At 38.5% G+C, this 23413-nt stretch overlaps 1 protein-coding gene across 6 annotated transcripts in view; it reads left to right on the top strand.

Annotated features, from left to right (window-relative positions):
- myo9aa (myosin IXAa) overlaps positions 1-23413 on the top strand; it is a 134454-nt gene that overhangs the window by 66117 nt on the left and 44924 nt on the right. For 5 of the 6 annotated variants that reach the window (XM_047362873.1, XM_047362876.1, XM_047362872.1 and 2 more), the window contains exons 4-14: positions 578-640; positions 1233-1332; positions 3646-3699; positions 6825-6922; positions 7036-7162; positions 7335-7424; positions 10946-11062; positions 11274-11408; positions 19288-19409; positions 21126-21267; positions 21394-21589. In XM_047362873.1, the coding sequence (XP_047218829.1) occupies positions 578-640; positions 1233-1332; positions 3646-3699; positions 6825-6922; positions 7036-7162; positions 7335-7424; positions 10946-11062; positions 11274-11408; positions 19288-19409; positions 21126-21267; positions 21394-21589 (1244 nt within the window). The remainder of the gene's footprint in view (positions 1-577; positions 641-1232; positions 1333-3645; positions 3700-6824; positions 6923-7035; positions 7163-7334; positions 7425-10945; positions 11063-11273; positions 11409-19287; positions 19410-21125; positions 21268-21393; positions 21590-23413) is intronic. The other variant, XM_047362874.1, reaches the window with a different exon arrangement.

Raw genomic sequence — 23413 nt, 5'->3', positions numbered from 1 at the left:
TGAAAACCAACTTTTTCTACATAGTTATTTAAAGTAATGCCCAAAAGTATTCCTACCAGTGGCAGATATATTTATATTTAAACTAATCTTGTAATTTCATCAACATGTGTCTGGAAGTAATGATGTTTGGCAGTGGCCCAGCCACTGTCCTGACTTGAATCTGATGGAGATTCTGTGGAGGGAGCTAAAGATTAGGGTGATAGCAAGGAGGCCTTCATACCTCAGAGTCCTGGAGCTCATCAACCAAAGATAAATAGTCAAAAATACAAGTGAAGATGTGCAACAAGCTGGCCTGCAATTATAAGAAGGGTTTGACTGCAATATTGCCATTAAAGATTATTACACTGATATATTAGATGGTGTATACATATTTTTCAACATGCCTTTTTCTAATAAAAATCAGATACATATATTCTTTAAATTTGCACTACTCAACATTGTTTTACTATCTAGTGAGATGTCTGTCTCATTTCCAATCAGAAAGAAACCTCACTGAATAACATTTTTCAATCTTAATCTGCCAGAACCTTGAAGAGTTTAGGTCTTAACTGTATTTTGTGTTGTTCTGTTCTTTCAGGGCGTACGTAGAAAAATACCTCTTGGAGAAGTCAAGGTTGGTCTATCAAGAGCACAATGAGCGGTAAGCATATCTCAGAAACCAAGATCGAATTCAGAATTTCTGACACACAAAAACAAACTTGTGCAATTTTAGAGTCTTGCACTCCACAGCTTCTGTTTTGATTACTGAGCAGCTAATTTCAATGACTTAAGTGACTGGTACCAATCTAGAGTGATCACAATCCAGGGAGCATAAAAATCCTAATTAAATGTGTAAGAACAGTGCTAGGAATTTAAAGCAAAGTTGATCGGAGAATTATTTCCTGCAGGTATAATGATAATGATGACTGCTCATAATCTCTCAACATAATCCCACTTCACAAATCTGAGACAGTTGCTGTTTTAGTTGGGTTTCAGACTTGCAGCCTGTTAAATGTTTGTATGTGATTATTGTGAATTTAAAGTGGCCCTGCTCACATGCTGTTCCTCACTATGTGTTCATGCTGTACAGTTATTTTACTAAATGGTTTATTGTCAGCTACCAGATTTCTGTAGACAGAAAATGAAGGATCCAAGTCTTTTAATCTTAAATTTTTCTTGGTTTACAGAATATTTACCTAATCAGAAATCTTTAGATTTGTCATTTGTTTGCTTTTATCTTGTTCTTATTTTAGAAACTACCACGTGTTTTATTACCTGCTGGCAGGAGCAAGTGAAGACGAGAGAAAAGCCTTTCATCTCAAGAAGCCTGAAGAATATCATTACCTCAGTCAGGTAGAGGCTTTGATAGCAGAATAAATGTTCTCCATGTGTTGTGGTGTGTTGGACATACTTTTTGTTCAGTATTTCTGCCATCAGCTCATCATTCTCCGTGTCCAGGAACAGGAAAACAAGAACTCGGGACAGAAAGGAAACACTGTGGCTTTTTAACAATGACTTGTTTCTCTTCCCTTCACAAACACACCAGACCTTTACCATTATAATTCTCTCATCTGTTTGAGGAACCTTAGCAGCTTAATTAGTTTGTTTTCCTTTTGTTGGAGCATTTGTGGGAATATCTTTTGCATGTGCGTTAGATTGTTATATTTTAGCACATGCTTTCTGACTCAGACAACTCTGTGGTGTTCTTCTCCACAAAAACAGGTTTCACATAAAAACACATTAAATGTATGGAATGTGAATCTCCTATAAAAGTTGTTGCCTGTTCGCCTCTAGGCTTTCATAGTCACAATATGACAACCAGGGACCTGCTCCCTCCTCCTCCATAGCCCTTCCGCCTATGCAGAGGAGAGCAGGGAATTCCTCCCATTCCTCCCAGCCACCAGTGTGCACATGCAAACACGTGGATATATTCATGCACACACTGCTGTACGTTGTTCACATCCTCCTCTACTCATGTAACTGGTTTACTTCGGGGGCTTATTTTGTAGAGTTTAAAATTAAACACCCCTTCCTGCACCAGAAGAGGTCATTTCTAATTTGTTTAATCCCACATGGTCAGTCTTGTCTTGTTGACAAGCTGCCCAGACATGTTGCAGTTCCTTTTTTTGTCAGTTTAATTATTTATCATTTAGGGCCTCGCATATTTTTCACCAACTGTCCCAGCAACCAGAAGTGCAGTTCAGTTGATGTTTGTACAGATTAAACCATGTGGGTTCTACATTTATTTACCACTTGTGTTAAAATTATAGCAACGAGTCCATTTTAGTATTACTTAAAAACAATATATCAAGGATTATTGTAGGGATGGGCATTTCAAGCACACGTTTTATACAGGTTATTCAGTTATCATCCACATAGTTACAAACACACAACCTGTATTTGCATGAGATGTGACAGACATTCACACTTTCATGATGCCAGGTTTTCCTGCACATTTCTCATTTTAAAATGCCAGACTTTTCCATAAATAACATTAAACTACGAATTTATGACAACTATTTGTACAGAGGTCAGACTTTTAAGTATTACACTTACAGAAGTACAAGGAAGAGGATGGACGGATAGATGATGGATGGATGCTGTTCAAATGGATAAATGGATACATGATGGAGGATAAATGGATGAATGATGGACTGACTCTTTGGCTTCAGAAATACATTGCACAGACATGTTATTTTCTTTGTGCTTGTACAAAGAGAGTGTTCATTCATTCATTCATTCATTCATTCATTCATTCATTCTTAGTGCTGAAATAATGACCCAGAAAGCACAAATAAAGCAGGGAGAGATTATTCTATTCTTGCAATTGGCATATTTTAGTTTTCTTGTCATTTCACAACAGGACTTGGAGCTGCATTTAATAGTGTAACTGTAACCACTGTGCAGCATTAAAATAAAATTGGACTGTATTAGAATAATATGATTATTTTTTTATTATAAGATTCTTTTTAACTGGTTATATTAAGACATTTGTATGACCAAGAAGTAAATCAGAATCAGCTTTATTGCCAAGTATGTGCACACAAACAAGGAATTTGACTCTGGTCCACTTTGCTCTTAGTGAAGATTTTTTTTAATTTGTTTTATATAAATGGAAATAAAACAATGAAAATATCTTTAAAATGTACATATATACACAAATGACTTTAGAAAGTCATGTGAGATCAATGTGTGAGATCAGTCCAAGTTTGCATGGTGTTGTCCTGGAGCTCTGACTGTCAAGGTTTTATCAGAGAAAACTAGTCTGGGGAAGAAACTGTCTCTGTGGCGGCAGATTTTAGCAAAATCATTGTCCTGGCTAAGACAAGCAATAACTTCATCATGAGGTTCTTATCTGTAACAAAATCATTTATTCTGATTAATACATGAAGAGACAATGTGTTTGTCATTCATCTGCTTTTACCCGTTTTTTCTTTAATATCTGCTCTGTGTTTCTGTGTATGAATGTTTATCTCTCTGCTTTTAATCTTCTTAGTGTTTTATCTCAGACTGAATAAGCATTATGCTGTACTGTAATGAGTTGATCATTCTAATACTGTTTGCTCCTGAGTCTGCCTACATGTTGAAAAGTATGAGCGTCTCGATTGAAATGCTGCTGTCTAACCCTGACCCACCCGCCTGTGAACTCTGCCCTAACATTTCCAGATGACAAAGACAAGCAGCCATCCGCACTGGGACAGTTACTGTGAGAGTGAACCGGTCAGTATATGAGCCTCAGCTCAGTGTGAACTCTCCACCTGTCTGCACAGTTTTGGGGAAAACTTGATTTTATGTCACCTGAACGCTTTGGGAGTGAACCACACCTTTCCTGCACAACTTCTCCCCCAGCCCCTTTTCTTTCACTCAGATTGTTGCTTTTTGGGTATTTCCTGGTTTGGTTTGACTTGTGTTTATTTTAGCTCTGCTTGTTTTTGCTTTCCTTCCGTTGTGCTTCTTCTCTAAGTTTGCTGGTATGTCTAGTCCCAGTAGCTGTCTCTGCCGCTTTAAAAACATACTTTTGATCATTCCTAATGCAACATTTCCACTTTAAATTCTTAAATCATTACAAAGATTAAGCTGCAGAGTAGTTAATGCTCCCATATATTTTCTTGCATTTGAATGTCAGTAAGTGGATGATATCCACTCAGTCACAGCCATTGGCCGGTATGACATTTTTAAGAATATGAGTATGATAACTGTCAGTAAATATACCGCAGTATCAGTATATCATCATATTTTATGCTTATTGTGCAAATTATTAGACCTTTTTGTCCTTCTGCTCTTTATGGAATAACACTGAGAATATAACAAGATATAATTAGTGGGGCAACCTGCTCAGGTAGCAACCCTGTACCTTACTGATAAACATAGCTTGAAACTGTTGCTTCAAAATAATGTTGTCTTAATAAGAGTGATGGGTGGTCCATCTCATGACCAACTGTTTTATGTGACCAGAAGTATTTCTGAACAACGGAGTTTTCCTTGTTTAGAATTATGGAATAACCAGTCCAGCCCCCTTTCTTCCGGCTGACCAAAAGTGTACTGCAGCATGCTCCATTGAGCGGGAAGACTCGGGCCACTCCAGCACTTTATTTGGCCTTGCATTTAAAGGGCTTTAAACCGTGGGAACATTTTAGCAGTTTTGAAACTGTAACATTTTGAAACCATTAGATACCTTGATCTCGGTAGCCGTCCTATGCCTGCTCAGTCTGTAGGTCTGAGTTAATTAACACTCGGATGTGGAAATGCTGGATTGAAGGAGGTTGGTGATCAAAAAAGATTGCTAGTAATTTGTTATTTGTGAACTCTCCTTTCAGTTATTACAATTTTTCCACTCTTGTTTTCCACTTAAAAAGATTGCTAATGTGTACATTCTTTGTTTTGAAATCTCCCTGTGTGATATTTTGCTCATATTATAAAATAATTAATAAAGAATAGAAACTTTAGAAAAGTGTCGGGGAATCGACAATGTTATGATTAGTAGTTCATCTGGCTGTTTCAGTGTTTGTCCAATGCTTAAATATTTCTAGAGTTCATGAGATTTCAGAGATGTTTTCATTTTTTTATTTTAATAATAATCTTAACTCTCACAAATGCTGGTCATTTTGTACTTTTGCAATTTGGGCCATTTAGTGTCCGCCTTGGGAATGTTTCGTTCCTGCTTTGACAACCAGTCATATAAAGGAATTTTCTCAACTCAAGTTTGCCTCAAGGAACCAATCAGAACCAAAATCAATAGAAATAGGATAATGAATAAAATAATATAACATTATATGAAGTTGCATGTGAGATTTAAGCATTTTTGTGATATTTTCGCTCAATATTTCATCTTGATGTTGGACTATCAAGAGAAATAAACTTGTACCCAATTCTCTGAAGGGTCTGAAAAAATATAGCAACTAGGTAAAAAGTGGTTACGCATGGGTATGAGTTGGCTAAGGGGTGGATTGACCCAGATTTACCTGTGACCCATTTAGAGATAGAATAGCTCCTAAACTCATGTAACAAACTGCTGTGTTGACACATAACTAAAAATGTAAAAAGATCAGATTTTAAAAGATCACAGTTTTTACAACAGCATAATCTGTTCCAATGTATTTTACTTAAATGAGTCAAATATCAAAGATAACATGGTTCAAGAGACTACAAATAGCATTTTAACACCAACAAACTGATGATGGTCAACCAAACAATGATGTCTCTGGTCTTGAGTCAATTCTTTACTAAGACATGGCTTACAGATACAATATCTGCTGTAGGCCTGTAACTTGTTCATGTGTCCTCCACTTTGTCTCGTTCTTGCACATGTGCCATAAAAATGCTGCAACTGTCAGATATTGGACTAAAAACAAGTGAGGAAAAAAATCAGGTAAAGTCCAAAGAAATTCTTTAACAGACCATCAGAAAACCTGGAGAACTTTTGATCAAGAACGCCTTAAAGAATGATAAGAAAGTCTGACTCATGGGAAGGAAATTACAGTAATGTAAGTCGGAGTTTCTGTTCTGATTGAATGAAACTGGAGCGCACCAGCTTGTGACTGCAATTAAAGATCTTGGATTGTCATGAATCTGTGCAGCTATGCCAACTTTGTGGTTACAAAGAAGCAAGTGATGAAAAAGCTTATCGCTCATGAACAAACAAATCCACATTACTCCAGAAGGTTATGTTTGAAACATGTTTGGCTGCCAAACAGTTTATGTAAGCAGTATTGATGGATTTTTCTTTTTTTATCATTGACTGCATGTTTCTGCTGTTACTGAGCGGTATTCATGTGCTGTTCTAATTTAGTCTTGGTTACATCCAGTCATGTATTTAAATTACCATCTTTTTTTCCACACATCACTGCCATTGTATGAAGACAAATGTCTCCTGTTTCTCCCTGCTGCTATTTTAGTTTGTCATCTATCACTTAAACACAAACAAAGCAATAAATCCCAACTCCTCTTGGCTCTTTTGACAGCTCGCCAAGTTTCTGTGCACTGGTTTTTAAGGGGAAGCTAGGCCAGATTTTCCACTCCATGAGCAGAAAGTGCACACAAGTCACTCCGCACATCAGGCTGGAGTGTTGCTGTTTGGTTTAACCCAGAGAGTCCTAATCATAGCCTGTTCTAGTATGAGTCAGTTGTTTTGTCTGCTTCAGGCAACTTTGCTGTTTCTGTGTCAGTTTGAAAGTAAACTATAAAAGCTATTTTAAGCATCCTAGTGACAAATTTGATAAATGCAAAGAAACACTAAGGCAAAGTGTACATCAGCAGACTTCAGTGAGCTCACAGTCATTTGTCCTTAGCTCTGAGGGTTCCCAGTGGATGCAGTGCTGATAACAGCCAGGCTCTGCTTCTTGTAGGACTGCTTCACTGTTGAAGGAGAGGACCTGAAGCATGACTTTGAGAGGCTCCAGTTGGCCATGGAGATGGTGGGCTTTCTCCCTTCCACACGCAAACAGTGAGTGACGCAGGAAAACTGCTGTCCACCAAGTGTCTCATCATGGCTTTATTAATACGTTATTAACAGGGTAAACTGACATTGTTTTCTGTTTTTCCTGATGTGTGAAACAGGATCTTCTCTTTGCTGTCGGCCATCCTTCACCTGGGAAACATCCGCTACAAGAGGAAGACCTATAGGGACGACTCCATCGACATCTGTAACCCTGAGGTTCTGCCTGTTGTCTCAGAACTACTGGAGGTACTGCAAAGGAGTTCTTATTTACTTCTTATTTGCTTGTGTTGTGGCTTATCCAGTAGAACATAAAGTAAGTCCACACTGACTTGTCAAGTACATTTTCAAAGATGCAGCTGATGGAGAAGAAGGTGTCAGGACATTCGTAATTTTGATCCCTTGCCTACAATACCACCAGGTCAAAGAGGAGATGCTGTTTGAAGCGCTGACTACAAGGAAGACGGTCACTGTGGGAGATAAGCTGATTGTTCCCTACAAACTGGCTGAGGTGAGATTGTAGCTGCTTTCCAGCTTCCCAAACACCCAAAACATCTCACAGACATTTCTGTTTTAGTTTAACAGTTTTCTGGGAACATTTCAAAGTAATGCTCCTATGCTGAAGAGCTAGGATTGGTCATGTACTAACCCAAATCTTCAGAGGACCTTGGAGGGAAGCTAAGTCTGAAAAACATCCCCTGAATTATATCTATAACTTTACAAACCCTCTTTACATCATCACTTGGCTTTTTAGAATGGCAAAAAAAATTGACCATCATTTTTTACTTTTTTATTCCTGATGGCAGCTGTCAGGGTGGCATTTGTGTGCAGAACACCTACAGCTTTCAGACCAGAAATCTGTTGCCTCTCTGGGCTGAGGAAGGAATAAAATACTGAAAATATCTGGTGAATTTAACGCTGCAAATGATTTGTTGCAGTTTAGAAACCAAAGGTTAGTAGAGTTAATACCTCAACGGTTCCAGGAAATATGATAAGTTCACAAGGCCAGCAAGCACATTATCATAACAAGACACCTGTGGCTCCTCCAGAGTTACCACGGGCCTCTTGGCTGCTTCTCTGATTAATGCTTACAGAAACACAGATCTGCACACTCAGCTGTATGTCCGAGTGACTTCTTGTACTACTAAAAGCAGTTGGTCAGCCCTCTCATCATGACTGTTGTTCTTTTTGAGTCTGACCCGACCATGTTTACAGGACAGGTTGCACCAGAACCGGATCTCCTACTGCTGGCTCCCTCCGTCTGCAGCCACACACGAGTGAACACACACACACACTCACACATCAGCAAACTCACAATCACAAGGTCCTTCAGCATGTGCAGAGAAAAGGGAAGGCATTTTGAGCCCTCTTGTAGTTTTCATTGGGACCTCTGCTCTGAAAACAAACACGTCACGGTCTACAGGCGAGAGGCGTCAGAAATACACAACAGATCCTGGACAAATTGTAATTTTACATCGATTTTAACATGAAACCCGATGTGATCAGCAAGTATTTCAACTTTTGAGGTTGAATTTCCTAAAACATCGGCAGTGATTTGGAATAAATCTTAATCCTTACTTAATCCTTATCTCAGCACCGTTTGTCTCCAGAGTTTCCCAAAATACAGTGGTGTGTAAAATATTCCCTCCAAACCTTGTAATGACCTGCTGGATATTTAGGAGTCGTTCTAAATGAACAAACAGTGACTGTTATGGGAGCTCACTGGGTGGTCTTTTTGTATATATTGCTCCAACAGTCTCAGCAGTCTCCTTGCCTTTTAACTGCAATAATGCAAAAAAATATATCTAATAATAAAAGACAAAATTAAAAGAAATCAACTCGTGTGTTTTCTCTATTTGGTCTGAATTGTGAATTCCTAAAATCAGCCTTCCTTTTAATAAAGAAAAAATCTCAGATCATTAAAGCAAATCACGTACGGGGATTTAAAGCAACATCTTTCCTGACGTAATGGAGACATATTTGGACTGAGTGTGCTAAATAAACACGCTGGTTAATTATTTAGAGGAAGGGAGGTTTTAATGTGGGGAAGCTGCTCAATGGGTTGAACTCTGGCTCTGTGGTGTTACAGGAAGGTCAAATCTTTCCAGCAAATACAGGTCCTTCTCAAAATATTAGCATATTGTGATAAAGTTCATTATTTTCCATAATGTCATGATGAAAATTTAACATTCATATATTTTAGATTCATTGCACACTAACTGAAATATTTCAGGTCTTTTATTGTCTTAATACGGATGATTTTGGCATACAGTTCATGAAAACCCAAAATTCCTATCTCACAAAATTAGCATATTTCATCCGACCAATAAAAGAAAAGTGTTTTTAATACAAAAAACGTCAACCTTCAAATAATCATGTACAGTTATGCACTCAATACGTGGTCGGGAATCCTTTTGCAGAAATGACTGCTTCAATGCGGCCTGGCATGGAGGCAATCAGCCTATGGCACTGCTGAGGTCTTATGGAGGCCCAGGATGCTTTGATAGCGGCCTTTAGCTCATCCAGAGTGTTGGGTCTTGAGTCTCTCAACGTTCTCTTCACAATATCCCACAGATTCTCTATGGGGTTCAGGTCAGGAGAGTTGGCAGGCCAATTGAGCACAGTGATACCATGGTCAGTAAACCATTTACCAGTGGTTTTGGCACTGTGAGCAGGTGCCAGGTCGTGCTGAAAAATGAAATCTTCATCTCCATAAAGCTTTTCAGCAGATGGAAGCATGAAGTGCTCCAAAATCTCCTGATAGCTAGCTGCATTGACCCTGCCCTTGATAAAACACAGTGGACCAACACCAGCAGCTGACACGGCACCCCAGACCATCACTGACTGTGGGTACTTGACACTGGACTTCTGGCATTTTGGCATTTCCTTCTCCCCAGTCTTCCTCCAGACTCTGGCACCTTGATTTCCGAATGACATGCAGAATTTGCTTTCATCCGAAAAAAGTACTTTGGACCACTGAGCAACAGTCCAGTGCTGCTTCTCTGTAGCCCAGGTCTGGGGAATGCGGCACCTGTACCCCATTTCCTGTACACGCCTGTGCACGGTGGCTCTGGATGTTTCTACTCCAGACTCAGTCCACTGCTTCCGCAGGTCCCCCAAGGTCTGGAATCGGCCCTTCTCCACAATCTTCCTCAGGGTCCGGTCACCTCTTCTCGTTGTGCAGCGTTTTCTGCCACACTTTTTCCTTCCCACAGACTTCCAACTGAGGTGCCTTGATACAGCACTCTGGGAACAGCCTATTCGTTCAGAAATTTCTTTCTGTGTCTTACCCTCTTGCTTGAGGGTGTCAATAGTGGCCTTCTGGACAGCAGTCAGGTCGGCAGTCTTACCCATGATTGGGGTTTTGAGTGATGAACCAGGCTGGGAGTTTTAAAGGCCTCAGGAATCTTTTGCAGGTTTTTAGAGTTAACTCGTTGATTCAGATGATTAGGTTCATAGCTCATTTAGAGACCCTTTTAATGATATGCTAATTTTGTGAGATAGGAATTTTGGGTTTTCATGAGCTGTATGCCAAAATCATCCGTATTAAGACAATAAAAGACCTGAAATATTTCAGTTAGTGTGCAATGAATCTAAAATATATGAATGTTAAATTTTCATCATGACATTATGGAAAATAATGAACTTTATCACAATATGCTAATATTTTGAGAAGGACCTGTATAGGAATCACACAGTTTGATAAAATGTGTACGGTCTTGTCTCTTCTCTTCTTTTCTGTCTGCTTTCTACATATATTCTATATCTGTTATAAATCCAAAGTACCTGAGCAATTGGAAACAGTTTATTCTGATCCCTTTTTTTCTGATTGTTGAATACAAAAGCTGCTGCAGAGGCAGATACATATGGCAAAGCTCTAACGTCTAACGCAGATGTCTAACAGTAAACCTGAGGGGTAACTCAGGGATCATGTCTTCAATTTCCTTTATTAATGGATAAACTCTGCATTGCAGTTCAGTGCAAACACAAGGATATAATCTAACTTTTATACTGTGTTTTTTCTCCTCTCAGGCTGGTACGGTGCGAGACTCAATGGCCAAGTCTCTTTACAGTGCTCTGTTTGACTGGATTGTGTTCAGGATCAACCACGCTCTGCTGAACATCAAAGACCTGGAGGAGACTACCAAGGTAAAATCAGTCATAAGACGTCTGGCAGCAAAACTAAATCATTTCCTGAATGGATTCAAAGCTTAAAGTTTGTTATTCGAAATGAAAACTATTACTTGAATTAAGCTTTTATAAACACTGGAAATGTTATTTTTACTAAATAATTTTCCTAGATTTCTGCATATTGGGATATGCATTTTGGACAAATAAGTATATATTTTTTTTCCTTCAGATCTTGTCCATCGGTGTGCTTGACATTTTTGGTTTTGAGGACTACGAGAACAACAGCTTTGAACAGTTTTGCATCAACTTCGCCAACGAGCGTCTTCAGCATTATTTCAACCAGCACATCTTTAAGCTTGAACAGGTAAGTAAATTTTTTTTTAAGCAGAAGAAGGTGTTTTTTATTTTTTTTATTATGCAAATGGGAAACATAGTTTGGAGGAACAACATTCCTGTTGGAACAGGATCTGAATTGATTTTCTGTTTTATAATGCAACCATTATTTTAACAACTCTCACAAATCAACCTGCTTACCCTCGTGCCTGAGGCCATTTTTGCGAAATCATTTTAGTGTACCACACAATCCTTGTACATTATAGTAACAGTAGACAGTGGCCGTCATCACATTGTACAACAGGGCAGTAAAGCTGAAGGTATGTCCCCTGTGACCACCCAGCTGAAGATACAGGCTGTCCTAAGTGATCTGATTAACTTCAAAGGCCTTTTAAAGTCGTCATATAGGTTCTGCCGTTTACTTTTTCTGAACCAGGAGCCTGCCTGGACGTGTTGGGGACCCCAGTGCACCTTTAAATCCTTCAAGCAGTTTCAGAATTATGACAAAAATAAACAGCTCCAGTCACTCCTATATGTGTAAAAAGTAGGAATGCACCGATATTAATATTGGTGTTATGGCTGATAATGGATATTAACCAATTCTATATATACTAATGCTTCAGTTAAACACCATACGATCCTACATCACTGCCACATGGCTAACCGTCCTCCTCTCCCTCTACCGAATCACAAACGACAACAAGATGGAAATAAATATCGTTATTATTATCGGCCCAGTTTGACTTATGGGACTGATATGAGCAGTTTGTCAAAAGTGTTTCTCACAATTTATGTGGAAAATATATATGTCTCCCCTTTTTACTGCAGAATGTAGAAGAATGTAAATTGATTTAGATCAAGTTAGTTTGACTTTAATAACTGAATGAAGCTTCAGTTTAAACTTTACTTCATTCTTGTTCCTTACAGAAAATACATTTGAGGCAGTCCTTGTTTTTTTTTCAGCATTCTGCATTCCTACCCCTTCATAGATGTAAATACACGTACTGGCCAGTTTATTAGTTACAATTTGCCAGTCCTGGATTGAACCCCATTTTTCAGAACTGCCTTAATTCTTTGTGGTATAGATGTAATGAGGTGTCAGAAACATTACTCATAGATTTTAGCCCATATCAACATCATAGCTTTACGCAATTACTGTAGCTTTGTCATCTGCATATCTGCAAATCTTCTTTTCTGCCACATCCCAAAATTGCTCTACTGGATTAAGATCTAGTGACTGTGGAAGTCACAGTTAGATTACAGTGAAGTCATTGTCTCATTCAAGATTGAGATTTAAACTTGACGTGGTGCATTATCCTCCTGGAAGTAACCATTAAAAGATGGGTATCTTGTGGCCAAAAATGGATTAACATGGTCAGCAATTATACCAAGGTAAACTGTGGTGCTTAAATCATTCTCAGTTGGTACTAAGGGGCTGAAATGTTGCCAAGTAAATATCCACCACATCACTACACCCCCATTACCTGTCTGACATTTTTTTTCACTTTCGATAAGCCTGTGTGGACCGTAGCCCTAGTTTACTGTTCTTGGCTGACAGGAGCAGCACCCTGTGGGATATTCTGCAGCAGTAGCCCCCCCGCCCCGCTACAAGGTTCAGTGTGTTGTACTTTCAAAAAGGCTATTCCATATACCTTCATTGTTATGAGTCGTTTGAGCTACTGTTCCCTTTCTGTCATCGTTAACAAGGCTTCCCATATTCCTCTGCCATCAGCAGCACATTTTTTACATTGTAACTTCTGCTAACTGCATAATTTCTCTTTTTTGGACCATACTTTATAAACCTGAACGATGGTTAAATGGTGAAAATCCCAGTAGATCAGAAGGATGTAAACATGCAAGCCATGTGTGAATAGGCGTTGTCTTGCCGATAGATCATACCAGGGTACTATCTCAGGAGCGGTAAGTAGTTGCATCCTATGGCTCCCCAAACCATGGTGTCAGACGCAAAGACGCTTTCTTTCTTGAAAGCATTGGTGGAATTGGTTCTCTCCTTGGCAGTTTCTAAGATGTATCAAGAGTCATTATTGGACAGAATACATCACTGCATTCGAAATACAGCCATCTTTACTCTGGTGGTAATTGCAGGTTATACACATGGCTGGACTGATTTCAAGACATGGTGCATGATGACATGGAAAGATTAATATCTGTCCTGATGGCAGTCACAGATGTCATGATGTTCTGCTTGGCACACAATATAATAGTCTTCCTGGAAACCATTGGGGGAACCGCTCATTGGTAATGAACATTGATAATGCTGTCCTACTCTTCTACAAGTCATCTATATGTGCCGACTTTACGTAAAGGTTTGACTGTCCAGTTACTGCCTGACAACTCAATACTTGACTCTTTGATTTGGAGGTTGCGTTGCTTGCACCACTCTGATGTCCATTCTAGACAAGCTAAATGCTTGCAAATAAAATTTCTGTGATGAGCGTTTAAGACGCTAACCCCAAATTTGACTATTCTCAGCTGAAAGCATTACATTTGAAAAACATAAGAATTTTGGGTGCCTCTGCTTACCTGATGTTGACAAGAGGGGGGAGCCTGAATTGTAATTAGATCACATTGCCTAGTCTGAAATAATTTTTTCAGCAAAACCATTTTTAAAATTAGTAGGATCCTTTTTTTCTCTGCATTTCGTCCATATTTGTGAAAAATGGCATTCAGAAAGTTGTAAGACCTAATATTAGAACCCTGTAGACATAGGCGGTGAAATCTAATTCTTACTAACCTCTTAGTTCCAGGAATATGTTTTTATTTTATTTTAAAAGAATTCAGTTTGCAATGAATTTAATCACTGGAGTAGCAATCCGATTAACAAATGCTTCATTTGTTCCTGGAGTGCAAGTGTTAAAGTGAAGCTTTTGACTTTCAGGATAGTGTAGGCCCCACATTTGTTGGTATGCCATTGCAATACCATAGCAGTGACTGTGCGCTGTATATCTTTGTAATTATAATTCATCATCACAGTTGCAGATTTTTACAGTCACAACAAAACAAAACCTCAACCTGCATGTTTTAACAGGTTGTCCTTAAAAACACTCAGATCTCCTGCATCCAATCTGGGTTAGAAGAAGAATTCTGAACTCTCTTCTATAAGATTAGATTTAATCTGTGATATCAGACTGTGTCTGGTTGTTATATAACATCTGATTAAAACTGAATGAAAGAACAGACTATTGGTAAAAAAAAAAAAGACCTCCAGAAACACTGCAAGTGCAGAAGAGCATTAGCAGAGTGTGGAAAAATCAATGAGCTCCACTGAGTCAGTCCGGGTAGTGATTCAGCCGGGATAAAATGTCCAAAAGCTGCTTTGCTTCATGTTTCCTATGAGGCCTGCTTTACTCTCGGGGTCTACAGTTACAGAGTTTCCATTCATCTGTTGACCGCTGAGTCACTCTGGTGGAGCAGAAAAACGGATTCTTTAGAGCAGTGGTTCCCAACCTGAGAGCCCCCTTCTTGCACCAACCCCCCTAAGTGTGAAAGTTGACCTTTTTTGTTGGTATTATAACACTTTCTTTTAAACCAACAGTCACCTTGGTCTTTCATCAGATTTTAGGATTTACTTATACAGCTTATACAGATTTCTCTCAATTCTCCAGGATCCCCTGTGTTATCAGTATCTTTCAATTCTGGATATTTCTTTGTTCCTCTGAATTATCCTGAAAGTTCATCACAGCTGATACCTTTTATTTCTTTAGTACCACTTTGAGAAGGAGGCTCTGTGTAAACTTGGTAAAACTAGGCCTAATTTCCTCTAAAATCATGTCATGAAAATGTGCCAAGACATGCACGGATGTCTATTAGCACCCAGTTTAGAAAAACCTTTGCATAATTGCTTTTAGATTGCACACATATAAGGACTTTCAGACACACATTGATGGGAAGATGGATGGAGTTAATAATACTTGAACTGTTTAAGGCTACAGAAGAGTTAAGGTGGAGGTTCACTTTCTAGCAGGACAACAACCCTAACCAAGCAGCCAGAGCCACAATGGAGTGGTGTAGATAAAAACATAAATGTGTTGGCCCAGTCAAAGGTCAGACTTTATAATTTAGAATATATGGCAAGATTAGAAAACTGTTTACAATTGCTATCTATCCAGACTTAGTTATTTTGCAAAGACAAAATGGAGGAAAGGTGTGCAAAGCTGGTGGAGACAAATCCCTCCAATCCTTCAGGTTTACCTGCAGCGAAAGGACGCCAACAAACTACTGAGTCGGAGGAGTTGAGCTTTTCAGATTTTTATTTGTAGAAAATTATGATAACCACTTCACCTTTATGCAGTACTTTTTGTTAATGCTGCCCAACGAAAGGACGGTATGAATGCTGCATCAACAAACACATTTAAGGCAGTAAAATCTCTCTGAAATCAATGATTCTCTATAAATCAGTAAGTCCGGATTGTTTCTGAATTAATATAACTGCAGATGGTTTAAAGTATTTCAAGCAGATAATATTCATTTTGTGAGTCAGAAGGGAGCTGACTCAACTTTTTTGGGTAATTACCCAGCTGTGGTTTGTGGAGGAGTAGTATATTGCCCAGGATATTGTACTCACTGTTTGTGCATGTCTTTAGATCAACTTCATGCAAATATTCACTCTTTTACCGCAGAAGTTCTTTTAAAACTGAAACATTACATGGCCTATACAGTGCCTTGCATAAGTAGTTCAGATCCCTTAAACTTTATCACAATTAGGGATGCACTGATGTAAAAATTTGGACCGATATTATTATTACTGATATGGTCGATAACCAATATTTACCGGTATTATATATATTTCTTGACCCTTTCAACACTGTGAAAAACAACCACTCCGATGAAATTGCTCCTCTGCTTCAGTTAAACACCTTACAATCCTGCACTGTATCACTATCAACATCACATGCCCAAACAAACATCTCATAGCCAACCCCCTCCCCAAAGCTCACTCACAAACGGCAACAAGATGGAAATAAAAAATGGTTCTTATTATTAGCCCATTTTTACTTATGAGGCCAATACAGATATGTTAAAAAAAGAAATTGCCCGATATGGATGTTAATGCCGATATATCATGCATCTCTAATCACAATTTCCAATGGATTTTAATATGGTAAAACCAACAGAAAGTAGTGCATAGTTGTGAAGTGGAAGAAAAATGTTTTTTGCTATAATACTTTTTAGAACGTTTTAAAATATTGCTGCAGGTACAGCTGCAAATCTTTTTGGAGTGAGTCTCCCTGTTTTTCACATCTGGAGACTAAACTTCCTGCCCATCCATCTTGAGCAAAAAGCTCCAGCTTTGTCTAACTGGATTACAAAGTGTGTAGGAACAATAATGTTTATGTCTATTTTCTCAACTGTGAGTGGCTTACTTGTCCTTGTGGGAGAAAAACATCCCCACAGCATGATACTGCCACCAACAGGTTTCACTATTGGGATGTTGTATTTAGTGTAATGGGCAGTGTTCGTTTTCCACAGCTTTATCTCTGTTTCAGGTGTTCTTCATGATTCTGTTTGTTCACTAATGTTTAACAACAAATCTCTGAGGCTTGCACAGAAGACCTGGATTAAAACTAAATCACGAGGCGACTGTGGCTCAGTGAGAAGAGCCACAGTGTGGCTCTGGTGTAAAGCGCTTTGAGTGGTCGGTATGACTGGAAAGGCGCTGTATAAGTTCAGTCCATTTACCATTTACTATCAGAATTACACAGAGGTTGACTCTATTTAATAATTTTATGTAGTGCCATTAACTACTTGATATCAGTAGGATGTAATTATATGCCCATATTAAAAATCATAGAGCTAATTTTGAATGTTTTATAATACATGTTAAAGATCAAGTTTTGTTGTCGAATATTCTTCGCTGTAAACTTCACTTTCCTGAATACAGACAGAATAAACACTGATTTAAACTTAATTAGTTTTTTTTCCAGCTTCCTGACTCTGGGGTAAAAAATTTGAGATTCAAGAAAAAGTTCCAGTCATTTTATTAAACCTCTGCTGGATTAAGGTCTTTATTGGTTAAATGTCTAACCCAGGAAGGACATGAAACTGGGAAATACATTATTTCTCTGAATAATAAACCACAAAGAGCTCAGACACAGTCTGGAAATGTTGCTTTAATTAGTAAATTATGAACCTGATGTGTAAATAACTGATACTGTTATGAGGTAATAATATATTCTGATAGCAAGGCAAGTTTATTTGTATATCATGGGGTAATTCAAACTGCTTTACAGGAAAACAAAGGAACAGAGAAGACACTTTAAAAACACCAAATAAATCAAAACTGTAAAATACACTTTAAAAGTAACAGTAACACAATAACAGAAATGACCTGAGAGAGCGATACCTGGCCTTTATGAATGAGCTGCAGTAAACCCTAATGTTTTCAGTCCAGATTTAAATGAGCAAACAGGTTTTTGGGGAGTTTGTTCCAGAGCTAAAGGAACGTAGAAACGAAATGCTTTCTCACCTTGTTTAGTTCTGGTTCTAGGAACACTAAGTAAGTTTAGATGGCCTGAGGTCTACTTGGTGCATACCTGTACACCAGCTAAAATCGATGTTGGCCCAAGACCATCCATCACCATATAGACCATCAACAAGATTTTGTACGCTGTCCTTTTACACACAGGGAGCCAGTGCAGTCATTTAGGGACTTGTGTATTGTTATTGATCTTCCTGATGCTGGGCAGGACTCTGGCAGCAGCATTGTGGATAGGTTTCATCTGTCTATCCTATTGTGAGATAAAACTCTTTATTGTAGTAATGTCTTAAGGTATAACACTGGCTTTAGTCCCTTTTGCATTAAGTTTGAGGAAATGCTAACCCATCCCCTCATAGATATTTGGACACTTACTACTGACTTTATGGCAGATGTTGCGCTAGACTTCACTGTCTGTCATTTTTGCCTGACAGGGTCATAAAAATCCCCTAAAAATCTATTTTTACCCACATTTTATTTTTAAAATAAAATTTAAAGGTTCAATATAATTTATTTTCATTCATTTGAATTAATATTCACTCTGATCAAGCTGAAGAGACAATCCGCTTCAACCAGATGAATACATACAACTTTTTATGCACGATGACAAAAAACACTGACGGTGGTGTAAAGGGTTAAGCGTGCGACCATATGCAGAGGGGCTATAGTCCTAGATACGGCTGTCCTGGGTTCGGGTCCTGGACCCAGCGACCTTTGCCGAGTGTCTCCCCCGCTCTTTACCCACTTTCCTGCCGACCTACTATTGAAAAATGAAAAAAAGGCCTCTAGTGCCGCAAAAAAAAAAGAAGAAATAAACTATTGCACTTAAAATATAAAATAAAATGTCCTCGAACAAATCAATTTTATTGGCCTTTTTGAAGAAACTTTGGACACTCGGCTGCCGTGACATTTTTCCGAGGAAGCCTACGAGGTCATGAATCAAGTAAGAAAACTGCTAATTTACTCTAACTTGCCACCAACTGGTCAGGGGTGTGTATTGCAACCTGTCAAAATGACAGGTGGCCTTCTGATTTTTGCATCACCGTTTAAAATAAAAACAGTCAAAAACAAAAAATATTCTGTGAACGTGACCCCTGCTGCATGGTCAAGAGGTGACACAACAATATAAAGTTGTATGTCATCAGCATACAACATCAGGTACTGTAATATTGTATAATTCCATAATCTGAGCTAGGAGGATCATGTAGATGATGAATAATAATGGAACAAGAGTGGAGCCTTGATTTACCCCACATGTGTGCTAAGATACAGTATATAATTACAAAATACCCGAAAAACGGCACGATCTGATCTGAAGACAATCCCACCCAAGAACATGTCTCATTTATCCAAACTACTAAAGATCACTTAGCACTGACAATTAGCTGTCTTTTTGCTTCATGTGACCCTGCAGGAGGAGTACAGAGCAGAGGGCATCAGCTGGAGAAACATCGAATACATCGACAATACAGGCTGCATCAACCTGATTAGCAAGAAGCCCACAGCACTTTTCCACCTGCTGGATGAAGAATGCAAGTGAGTCACTTAGTTTGACCAGTTCATTTCTTCAGGAACACTTTTTGTTTCTCTGTAAAAAGGTTCATCCAGTGCATTTGGCTGGCTGAAGCAAAACTGGCAGACATGCTGACACGACTGCAAAGTTTCTGGTTTTATTCCAGCTGAGACCTCCTCTCTGTCTTCATTCTGTCAGCTGTTAAAAAGAAAGGGCTGAAACACTAGAACTCCTTCAGCTGTAAAACATAAAATCCTGGCCCACTAGCTGTAGAACGTGTGCCTCCTAACATTGATGCTTCTTTACAGGTTTTTAAAAAAAATTAAAATTAAATTAAGTGACTATATAATGTCTAAAAGAGGCTGTTTTGATGTGATGAAACCAGAGAAATGTTTTTACAGCTGATTGTTTTGCTACTGTGACAGAGCATAAAAAAGAAGAAATGTGACAGGACACATGATTGTCCCACAAATATAGACAAAGCTGGAGATGGACAGATAAAAGGAGGAACTGTCTGTGTGACATTTCTGTCTTTAACAGTCCCATTGTATTAGTACTGTGAAGAAAAGGTCTGGGAGTGCATCTTGATTTGATCGTGACTCCATTTTCTGTTCAATTGATTTCATCATAGCAGAAAGAAAATAGATCTGATACTTTGAAGTGTGTGACTGTTCTGTGACTAATTTATTAACAATATTTCCTTCTTTAATTCCCTTTCTTCTTCTTTTGGACACTGAAGCTGATTTTTCCCACATGGAAACGCTGGAAAGCACAGAGTCTTACAGCTGTCTTGTTTTTGCAGCTCAGGTTTCACCCTGTTCCAGAACCCCTGGTGTCTCATTCTTCCTTCACCTTCTTCCTGTGAGCGCTTGATCTCTTTTCTTTTTTTTCTTAATAGATTCCCTGGCTGTTGCTATTAACGATACAGAAAGAAATTTGACCTGAAATCAGCTTGAAAGGAAATGGGTACTGAAGATTTGATCACTTTTGGTGCTCTAAAACGATTAGAAAATTAGTACGTCACTGTTTTGTTACCTCTATGTAAAGGTCATATTTCATGTTTTTTTCACCATGTGTTTTTGTTGCTTACTATAGAATTATTTATTTCCATGTCCAAAAACACCTCAAGCAGAGGCAGATTACAGTTGCTGTAGAGTGTTGAATCTAAATATGTTTAAATATGGCAGCCTCAATGGGCATCAGTACACAATGCCCAGCCAAGTGCAGAATCCCGGCTCAATTCCGAACTTAAATCCTGAGCTATTTGTTGTCAGGCATGATGTTATGAGAATCAGCTTTTAAAATTAGTCTCTTAAAAACTCAAAGAAAACAAATAAACTCTAGGTGAAGCTCATAGTCTATGGAGCCCAGGTGTAATAGGGAACATGTGAGTGGAGTTTAACAATCCTGGCTGGCCTCTAAACAGTGTGTCAGCTTGTGTAAAAGGAGCATCATGTCTTCTTGTATTGGCGCTGAATATCTTCCAATAGATTGCAGATCAGATGTTTACTATGATTTTTTTTTTTCTGGACATCATCGATTCATCAAGCAGAGATCAAAAATCTGTTGAGTGTTTTTTGTGCGATTAATGCTGCAGGATCCATGACGTGACAGCTTTAAACAAGTGGATCAGAATGCTGATTCTCTGGCAGATTTCTTATTTTTTTTCTTCTGGAGCATTGAAAGCAGATGCATCATCTATTGTTGTTCAAAGTGCTCCCCTCTGTTCTTAATTCCAGCTTCCCTCAAGCCACCAATCAGACGCTGTTGGATAAGTTCAAGCGGCAGCACGAAGGGAACAGCTACATCGAGTTCCCTGCCGTCATGGAGCCCGCCTTCATCATCAGACACTATGCTGGAAAAGTCAAATATGGTGTAAAGGTCCGTTGGATTTTTCATAAAAATTTAAAAGCCATCTTCTTGTGCCAAGTAAAAGATGATTTATATCCAAAGAAAGGGAGACATAAAACTTCGAATAAATTTTACATCTCTGTCTCAACAACACAGGATTTCAGGGAGAAGAACACTGATCACATGCGGCCGGACATCGTAGCTCTGCTAAAGAGCAGCAAAAACGCGTTCATCTGCAGCCTGATCGGCATCGACCCCTCGGCCACTTTTCGCTGGGCCGTACTCCGGGCGTACTTCAGGGCCCTGGTGGCTTTTAGAGAGGCTGGAAAGAGGCACACACACAAGAAGATTGGTGAGACAGTACATCTAGAGCAACTGCTTTAACTCCTTTACAAAGTGTTGAGTGTAGATGAATAATTTAAAAAAAGGAAATGGATGTTTTGGTGATCTTGTTGCACAACTATGATCTTTGCATATACAGACAGAGAAAAATGACCCTAATCTTTTGTAAGGCAAGTAGGCATGGACGAGCATGACAGTATGATAACCTTGAGTTAAAATATTATCGTATAAGGCTATTAACACATAGCCTACATTTCAAACTAAAATGGATGACATGATTTAATTGCTTTTATTTAAAACGTAAATAATTGTTTCAACTGCTGCTAAAATAAGATAACATTATTACAATCAAAAATACTGTTTATAACATTTATATATATATTTTTGATAAATCAGTTAAAGTAAAAATTAAGGATAAACAGTACAAGTGCTTATTGTACAGAATGTGACACCTCTTCTGCTGTTAGAGTAACACTAGTACATCACGCTAATATCTCTGAGTAATCAGTCCGGCTATCTGCTTGATGAGAACAAAACACCTGAACTTCTTTTCCTTGTAAGCAAGGAAAAAGTGTTCAAGCCTTCTTTCTGCCAGCTAATTGGCAGTGTGTAGCAATAGGTGTGGGAGGGGCAGCCCTATTTTACTCTATGCCCCATACAGCTGAAAAAAAAACTCTAGTACTTTCTTTAGCATCTTATTAAAAGATGTTAAACTGTAGGAACATTTTACCAGGTTTAAAGCCATTATATAAAAAAATGTTGGTATATCTTCATTTCTAGAACTGGCTCGCACCTCGAGAGAGAACAAATTAAAATAAATTAGTGAATTCAAAGAGGGAATAATGATAACTTGCAATGCAGTTATGGTTTTGAGTCTTTATCACCAAATTTTGGATCAGTAGTCACCATTCTGTGCTGTCTGTGAGTAGTGCCAGTCGATTTGTCATGTATTTAGAGTAGTTTTTGCTCTGTGTGTCTTTCAGCTTCCTCTTTCTGCGAATGTCTTTTTCTCCCTTTAAAGTTCACTGTTAAAATGCTTTTTTAAATGCCATAGATATCAGTATCAGATGCTTTTACACCGTCAGTGTGTGAATCAGTCACACACTCTGTTCCCTCTCTAGCTTTTCCTTCACTTTAATTGTAGATGTTAGAATATACTTTTTAGAACATTAGAAATCCTGCAACGAAACTCTAAAGTAATTAGTGTCTATTAAATGTATTTTGAAAAATCTCTGCAATTGCACAAAGTTGTTTTTGACTAAATTCTGGTGAATTGATTTGTATTGAGCCACCATCATCTTGTCTAAAGAGACTAGATGTGCATATTTGAAGAAAAACTGTAGAAGATGGTGCTTGAAAATACTTAAAGTTGTGGCCAAATATTTTGTCAGTGATGCAAATGTTGTATTTTTTAATTATTATTTTGCGGCACTAGAGGCCTTTATGTTTTCATTTTTTCGACAGTAGGTAGACAGCAAAGTGGGCAAAGAGAGGGGGAGACATTCGGCAAAGGTCTCCGGGTCCGGGACTCGAACCAGGAACAGTCGCATTGAGGTCTATAGCCTCTGCACATGTATCAGTTCTGAGAAGAGCCAATACGGACAGTGCTGACCTTCCTCTTCATAACTCCTGCAGTTCCCTGTGACATCCTGGATATTAACTTCTTGCCAAATCCTGACTGATCATGGACATTCTTGTACTGTTAGTGCATGAAGATGATCGGGTTCTCAATGGGTTTAAGATCTGTGGAGATCTCTGACGACTGGTTTAATTTTGATCTTTGAGTCACTTAGTCATCACACTGTCTTTGCTCCATCGTGCTGGAAAATACAGT

This window comes from Girardinichthys multiradiatus, chromosome 4 (genome assembly GCF_021462225.1).
Source record: "Girardinichthys multiradiatus isolate DD_20200921_A chromosome 4, DD_fGirMul_XY1, whole genome shotgun sequence".
Classification (NCBI taxonomy): Eukaryota; Metazoa; Chordata; class Actinopteri; order Cyprinodontiformes; family Goodeidae; genus Girardinichthys; species Girardinichthys multiradiatus.
The sequence above is the reverse complement of the archived record's forward strand: the minus strand, read 5'-3'. Positions and strand labels throughout refer to the sequence as shown.